Source organism: Callorhinus ursinus, unplaced genomic scaffold (genome assembly GCF_003265705.2).
Source record: "Callorhinus ursinus isolate GAN/ISIS: 27379988/994484 unplaced genomic scaffold, GSC_fseal_2.0 scaffold420, whole genome shotgun sequence".
Taxonomy (NCBI): Eukaryota; Metazoa; Chordata; class Mammalia; order Carnivora; family Otariidae; genus Callorhinus; species Callorhinus ursinus.
The window spans coordinates 19,261-27,974 of NW_027397475.1; the positions used below are offsets into that span (position 1 = coordinate 19,261).

Here is an 8,714-nt window from a genome sequence, read left to right on the forward strand (position 1 = left end):
GAGAAACAGCATGCAAATGGATGTCAAAAGAAAGTTGGAGTAGTAATACTTATATCAGACAAACTAGACTTTTTTGTTCTTGTATTGTTTTTACCCTGCTTTGTTATCAGGGTGGTACTGGCCTCATGGAATGATTTTGTATGTGTTCCTTCTATTTCATTATTTTTATTTATTTTTTTAAAGATTTTATTTATTTATTTGATAGAGACACAGTAAGAGAGGGAACACAAGCAGGGGGAGTGGGAGAGGGAGAAGCAGGCCCCCCCAACACAGAACAGGGAGCCTGATACCAGGGCTCCATCCCAGGACCCTGGGATCTTGACCTGAGCCTAAGGCAGACACTTAACGACTGAGCCATCCAGGTGCCCCTATTTCATTATTTTTAAGATTTTGATAAAGGTTGTCATTAATCATTTTTTTTAAATGTTTGGTAGAATTCACCAATGAAACCATGTGGTCTTGGGTTTTTCTGTGCTGTCCTAATTCAACTTTCATTCTTGTTTATTGGTCTAAGAAGATTTCCTATTTCTTGGATTCAAGATTCATGATTCAGTCTTGGTATCTTGTGGGGTTTTTTTTCTAAATTATCTGGATTGTTAGTATATAATTGTTTATAGTAATCTGTTATCACACTGTGTATTTCTGTGGTTATCTCTTGAATTGTTTTCCATTTCTCATTTTGGCTTTTGAGTCTTCTCTCTTTTTTTCTTACTAACTGTAGTTAAAGCATTGCCAATTTTGTTTGTTTTCTTGGAAAAACTGGTCATTATATTCAGTGTTATGTTATTGTTTACTCTGGTCTCTATTTTATTTATTTCTGATTTTTTCTTCGTTATTTCCTTCCTCTACTAAATTTCTGCTAACTTTCTTCTTTTTGTATTTCCTTGTGGTGTAATTTTAAGTTATTTTTTTGAATTTTTTCCTTAATACATGCATTTATAGCATAAATTTCACTCTAACATCTGCTTTTGCTGCATCTCATAAGTTTTGGAATATCATGTTTTCTTTTTCTTTTGTTTTGAGAAATATTTTGATTTGCCATTTGATTTTTTATTTGGCCCATTGCTTGTGCAGTAATGTGTTAATATTTACACAATGTGTTAATATTTGCATATTAAATATTTACTTTTTTTTAAAAAAAGAAGTCAACCTAAAAAGGCTACATACTGTATGATCTCAACTATGTGACATTCTGGAAAAGGCAAAGCTATGGAAATAGTTAAAAGGTCAGTGGTTGCCAGAAGTTGGTGGAAGTGGGGGGTGAATAGGTGAACCACAGAAGATTTTAGGGATAGTGACACTACTCTGTATGATACTATAATGGTGGGTATATGTCATTATACATTTGTCTAAACCCATAGAATATACAACAGTAAGTGTGAACCCTAAGGTAAACTATGGACTTTGGGTGATAATGATGTATCAATGTAGGATCATCAATCATAACAAATGTACCACTTTTGTGTGGGATGTTGATAATAGGGGAGGCTATGTATGTGTGGGAGCAGGGAGTATATTAGAACTTTCTGTACCTTCCTCTCAAATTTGCTGTGAATCTAAAACTGCTCTAAGAAACCAACACTTTTTAAAGTAAATTTGTCACAATTTTTTAAAAAGAATTAACATTTATAGCTACCTGCAACAACATGGGTGAATCTCATAAATAATGTGGAATGAAAGAAGATAGTCACAATTCCAAATATATAAATTATATAAAGTTCAAATATCTGTGAAACAAAACTGCATTTAGAGAATCTTATATAGAAGAAAAAACCTATAAAGAAAAGCAGTGATATCACAATAGTCAAGGGTTACCTCTAGGATGGAGAGAGGAATGTCATCATTGGTGGGGAACTGGAGGCAGGAACAATGAGGGGGTGGGGGTTATCACGATGTTCTATTTCCTGTCTTGGATGTTCATTACATGGGTGATTATAAATGTTCTTTTAACTGGAAGTTCTCTTCTGAATGCTTCTCTTTTCTTAATGAAATGGAAAGCAAGGTCGCCAACTGGGACTGAGGACGGGTGAGGAAGTGTTGAAGATTTGAGGAAAAGAAAGTGGTATGAAAGAAATAGAGAAGTTGGAGAATATAGGGAAATAGGGTATTTTTTATTTATTCCTTTATGAAAACTTTTTACTTTTTTCGTGATTTATTATGCTGCTTTTTCTCTCATATGGAACATTATTTTATTAGCTTGAATATACTATACTATATGCAGTTGTTCCAAAAATGTAGATTATACTATTTAATGTTTACAAATAAATTTTAAGAACAAAATTAAGTCTTAATAAACCATATAACAATAATAGTAATACATTAGTTATTTCACCTTGAGCTTTAGAAAAGCTGATGGTTTATATTTAAGACAAAAATAACAGAGCTTGTAGAGGGATTTTTATTCTTTTTCTTTCAACTTCTCATACTAAGTCACTTTAGCATTAAATTCTACATTTTGTAAGTTTAAACAGACATAGGTATTTATTACCTCCTTATTTTATTAATCTCAAGTCCAAAAGTCATTTTTTAAATGACAGAGAATATAACCACATTAACATCACAAAACTAAAGATTGATATTTAAAATTACTAGAAAACTATTACACTCAAACTTTACTTGGAAGACTTAAATGGAAAAAGTTGATAGGTCTATGTAATTTTGCCTAGGTTCTCATATGAAGCATATGTAAAAATCTATTATAGTTTAAATTATAACAAGCTTGAGTTGTAAATTCGTGTTAATATTATAATTACATAGCTTTAAGTATTAACATACTAATGTAAAACTAAAGTTTCTATAAGGGCAAATGTAGTAAATTTAAACAATTACCACCAATGTAAATTTAAAATAAGTCATGAATTTTCATTTTCTAATATTCTATAGATCTTCCTCAACTTTACATGGGGTTACATCCTGATCAACCCATCATAAGCTGAAAATATCTTTTGTCAAAAATGCATTTGAGGGGCGCCTGGGTGGCTCAGTCGGTTAAGTGACTGCCTTCGGCTCAGGTCATGATCCTGGAGTCCCCAGATCGAGTCCCGCATCAAGCTCCCTGCTCAGCGGGGAGTCTGCTTCTCCCTCTGACCCTCCCCCCTCTCATGTGCTCTCTCTCCATCTCTCACTGTCGCTCTCTCAAATAAATAAATAAATAAATAAAATCTTTAAAAAAAATGCATTTGATACACCTAACCTACCAAACATCATAGTTTAGTTTAACCTGACTTAACCGTGCACTTACATTAGCTTATAGCCAGGCAAAATCATCTAACACAAAGCCTATTTTATAACAAAATATTGAATACCTCATGTAATTTGTTAAATACTGTACAGAAAGTGAAAAACGGAATGGTTGTGTGGGCACAGAATGGTTATCAGTGTATTGATTGTCTACCCTCTTGATCGTGTAGCTGACTGGGAGCCTCGGCTCTTTGCTGCTGCCCAGCTCGGGAAACTATCTACCACATATCACTAGCCCTGGCAGACCAACATTCAAAACTCAAAGTGCAGTTTCTACTGAATACCTATTGCTTTCACACCATCATAAAGTCAAAAAATCCTAAATTGAGCCACGGTTAATTTGGGAAACATCTATATGGTAATTGTGCCATTGTCATAGATATAACACACAGTCTTTGAAAAGTAATTTGAATATACAAATATTGACTCTAGAAATATTAAGATTGCAATTCTTGGGTTGTTCATGGAAAAAATAGTGTGTGTATAGCTAGGGAATGAGTACTCAGTAAAGCAAATGGGCTAAAATGTTAACAGTAGGTAAATTTGGGTAAAGGGTATATAGGTGTTCTTTGTACTTGACTTATGCTGGCAACTTTTCTATGAATTTGAAATTATTTCTAAATAAGAAGTTAAAATGGAGAAAGGGACATGGACTGACACAACAACGTAAGTGGAAATCCACAGCATACTTGAAAATAAATGAATGCATCTCTTGGATTAAAAGGTGGGGGGAGTATGGTAGTTTATCTCCTTTTCGGCTTAAAAAAACGCAGCTATAGGGGAGCCTGCATAGCTCAGCGGTTAAGCATCTGTCTTCAGCTCAGGTCATGATCTCAGGGTCCTGGAATTGAGATCTGCATGGACTCCCTGCTCAGCGGGGAGTCTGCTTCTCTCTCTCCCTCTGCCCCTCCCCTACTCGTGCTTGCACACTCTCTCTCTCTCAAATAAATAAAATATTTTTTAAAAACCCACAGCTATAAGCTATTAATTTTTGTAAATATTTTCTTCCTTAAAAGAGTTAGTCTTGAAACAGAACTAGCTACTGTTCTATTTTACCTTTCCTTGTGCAGGCCCTGTATTCCCTGTCCTTGAATCCACAGAGTACCATCCTACCCCGTCCAAGTCTCCACAAGGATCAGACATGGGAACTCATCTGCAGCTATTCTGGACCAGCCATTTTCTATTGACCTTGCTGGCAAATGCATTCTGATCTCACATTGCCTACTGCTGTGTCTTTAATTTCTGTGAGGAAATTAAAGTGAGGAATTCTCCCAGCTAGGGTCTATAATTAGGTCATTTTAAATGACAAATTCGGTTAGGTAAGAAGGTGCAAGTGGAGGTCATTATCATTATCATCTACAAGGGGAAAACTGCAACATATGTCATCTTGGAAATCTTCAAAGCTCCAGAGTTGAAATGAATGGGACAGTTATGCAGTGTTTCTGCTTGTGAAATTTTACTTCCTATGGTGTTGCTCATAGCAGACATGCCATCAATAACACAAAGTCATCGAATGTTCCAGTTGAAAGTCATTTATTATTATTATTACCAGCAGCAGCATCATTATAATTCGCATAAAACTAAATCCACTAATAAAAGAAAACAAAACCACACCCCAGACATGTGTCTTGCTGACAGCGAGTCAATAACATTATTTTCATGTACAAGGGACAGCACCCTGAGGATAAAGATCATATCACAGCTTGATAATCAATTCAATAATTCTGCCAACATTATTGAGCACCTAGGCACAATGGGAGATTTTAAAATGTATACAAGAATCCCTGCTTCCAAGGAGTTTTACAGTCTAGTAGGAGGTATTGAAGAACACCAACAGGAACACAGGGTCACATGAACTCAGTGACATAATGGAATCAGTGCCGTGTATGCAGTGTTCTTGGAAAGGGGCATCACAGGAGACTAACGTCACAGTTGTGGGATATCAAGAGTCTCCATAGAGAAGGTGGCATCTGAGCTAGGCTTTGAGGAACTGGAAGGATTTTGGCAGACTGGCATGTGAGGAAGGGGCACTCCAAGTGGAGAAATAGTGTGGGCCAAAGCAAGGCCACGGGAAAGTTCATGGCATGTTTGGGGAGAGAACAATAGTCCAGTTTAGCTGGTTGTGTGGGATCTATGTAAGTGGCAGTGGTGTGATAAAATGTTGTAAGTTATATGGGGGTCATTATGTCGAATGGCTCTGAAGGACAGGCTAAGATTTCTGATCTTTTTGTCACAGTGACTGTATTTATCCACAGCAATAAAATATGCAATTATTTGTGAAGAGATATGGTCATTTCACTTCCAGATTTCCTAGGGAAACTCAAGTGGTTTCTAGGCAATGTTATTGCCTTGCTATCAGAAATATCCTGGCAGATAACACCAAGCCATTTAGAGTAAATTTTTCTCATGCAACTAAATCTCTTCCCCCAGAGTCTATTCTTTCCACCCAACCAGGGACAACACTTCTTCCCACTCCTATATCCAGCCCCATCAGTTCCTGTGACATCTGATCAGTTGAGGCAAGTCTAATTTAGGGTTTCCAGCCCCAGCTGCCAGCCTGACTGAAACTAGAGCCCACAGCCCTGAGAAGTGAGAGTGGTGGCGTTAAGGATAGTGAACAATATCGTGGAAATGTAGCCATCTGAGAAGTTCTATGGAATCCACATCCTAAGTGTCAAGCTTAGTTCTTTGACACTGGAGTCCCTGGTCCTCCACTAAGTTTGGTCCAAAGGACAACTGGAGGGATCCCAGAACTCACAGTGGCTAACTAAGGTCATCTTTCAACAGTTCCTCTTACTGTCAAGGAACTCCTTAAAGGAATGACATTTCATCAGGGTTACAAGATTTTTAAGGGCCTCCTTGGTCTGAGGTTGTTGAAACTGTGGACAGACCAGAGTGACTTTCTCTTTCTGACCAAGGAACCCTGTTGGGCTTTGTCTGTGCCCAACAGGCTGGTAGTTGGGAACTTCTCCCATGCATTGGCAGTTCAAAGACACTAAAGAATGGTTGTATTAGGTAACCAAGCCAAAGAAGTAAGCTATGTAGAACGACCTGGGAAGGCTTAGGATAACAAAGTTGCCATAGCCACACTTCCTGCAGCTAGTCAGTCTTTCAGCTCTTTCCTGGAATGAGACCTCCTCTGCAGGAAGTCATGGATAGCTGTAGTGAGGCCCCATGTCACGCTGGACCTTAGGATGACAAGGGAGCCTCCACGGTAGATCAGGAACACCTTTCGGCCCCGAGTGTCCCACACGTCCTGGGCAGAGGCCCACAGGCTTGGCATGCTCTGCCAGCCAACATGGGACTGCATATTGGCCACCAGCACAATCAGAGGATACAGAACTAGGCAGGTGATCGTTCCATTGACACTCCCAGACACTAAGGCAGGAACCCAATGGGGCAGACCTTGCTCTGCCAAGCCATCCTGGATGGGGTCCTTGAAGGAAAAATACAGAGCACTCCCCAGGCTGTTCCTGAGAAGGACAGGCCAGAAACCACGATAGTAGCCCAGTGACAGCCGCCCCCAAAGCCCGTAAGAGTTGAATTCCTTGAGAATGCTGACGGTGCTGGGGAAGCGGGCTTGCTTGCGACCATCCTGGAGCACATTTTGCACCCTTTCAAAGGGGCTCAGTGCCACAGCCTCCACCACACCAGACATGAGCCCTGCAGCCCAGCGGTGTCTCAGGGAGTGTGGCCCAACAGGAGAGAGAGAACACAGCAGGCTATCATAAGTCCCAAACAACAGAGTCCCTTGCAATGTCTTGGAGAGAAGAGGCGGGTATATTCCCCGGTAGAAGTATTGAGGGCCTTCATGCCAAAGCTGTCGCACAGCCTCTGACACTGCCACGGCATGGATCTGTTGCCGGAACACAACCTTATAGATAGGGAAAGTCAGAAAAGTAGACATAAAGTTGGAAACGGCCCCAAGGGCATAGGCCTGGGAGTGCCAGCTCTTCTTTCCTGGAGACTCCGCTCGTGTCCTATGCTGCAGTTCCTTTCCAGGAGAGTGGTTCTGTTCCTCCATGCTGAAGACAACTGGGTACAGATGGAAGAAACTGGCAAGAGTGGAAAAAAAAAGAGATTAGTTAGACTAACCCATTAAATTTGTCAGTGGCATTTTCATGGCTTAGTTAGAAACAGAGCCCCCAAGAAACTCAGCCCAAGGAAAAAAGCAACACTTTAGGCCAGTTTCTGAGAAATAGGCACACTCTTAAGAAGTCATCAACCTTGAGCGCCTGGGTGGCTCGGTCATTGAAGCATCTGCCTTCAGTTCAGGTCATGATCCCAGGGTCCTGGGACCGAGTCCCGTGTTGGGCTCCCTGCTCAGTGGGGAGCCTGCTTCTCCCTCTGCCCCTCCTCCCACTCGTTCTCTCAATCTCTCTCTCTCAAATAAATAAATAAAATCTTAAAAAAATTTAGAAAAAGAGTTTAAAAAAAAGAAGTCATCAACCTCAAGTTAGAACAGAGGCAGTTTTTTTTCCTGAACAGTCATCCCTACCATGTGTTACGAACAAATCAAATATTCTAATATTCAAAGAAGGTTTGTGACTGAAGAAAACAAAATTGGGGAAAGAGGGCTCCAAAACCTATTGCACTCAACAGTCACCACATAAAGTTTTGCATTTGATAAACTACTAGAATAATAAGTTGCTACTCTCTTTCTAAAGAGCGGCACTATATCATAGAGGCAGAAAGGCAATCAGAAGTTGTATTTGATACTCTCTCTAAAAGCCGGTAGTAAATCTGGGGAGTGAGGAATCTCCCTCACCTCTGTCTGCAGATTCCTGCCCGTGTCCGGGCTGTTTCATGGCAACGCTCCGCCCCCCTCTTCTCAACTGAGGAACCGAAAGGGTAGCTGTTCCTGGAAGGTCAGCACCACAGGGCTCCACACCTAGCAATTTCCAAGCCTATCCTTGCAGTCCTGTAGCTGTATAAGAGAGCAGGGATTTTACAACCTTGACACATGTAACGTCATCGGCCAGACAATTCTTTGTTGCAGGTGCCGGTCCTGTGTACCATAGAACGTTTAGCAGCATCCTGGTCTCCACTCACTGAATGCCAGTAGCACCTGTTGGGACCAGCCCAGCTACTACAACCAAAATTATCTCCAGACATTGCCATATGTCCCCTGGGAAGCAAAATCATCCTTGGTTCAGAATCCCTGTGCTAGAGGGAAGACACAGTACAAGGGCCCCAAACTACTGATCCCACCCCAGAAAGGGCTGGGAGCCCTAGTGGGGGTAGATAGATGAGAGGTAACTGGGGATCCAGGACACTCGGGATCAAGAAGAAATGAATGCTCAGTGTAGATCTGAGAACCTGAGGGAGTTTGTCAGGGAGGAGATAGGGCTGAGAGGACAGAGTGTGCCACAGGAGACAGCAGCGTGTGGAGGTGAGGCAGCATAGAGCTGTAGAGGGAGGGGAGAGGAGAAGACAGGCAGGGGAGGAGAGGACACCTTGATTGCGCAGGGGAT

General features: G+C 40.6%; 1 protein-coding gene across 1 annotated transcript; it reads right to left on the reverse strand.

The window, feature by feature from the left end:
• Positions 1–4,756: 4,756 nt before the first annotated feature.
• Positions 4,757–8,121, reverse strand: LOC112819169 (solute carrier family 25 member 53). Its single transcript, XM_025866185.2, has 2 exons — positions 8,009–8,121; positions 4,757–7,295 (listed from the first exon to the last, which is right to left on the reverse strand). Exon 2 carries the CDS (start codon positions 7,262–7,264, stop codon positions 6,344–6,346), a length of 921 nt encoding a protein of 306 aa, XP_025721970.1. The 5' UTR covers positions 7,265–7,295; positions 8,009–8,121; the 3' UTR covers positions 4,757–6,343.
• Between the last annotated feature and the right edge of the window lie 593 nt (positions 8,122–8,714).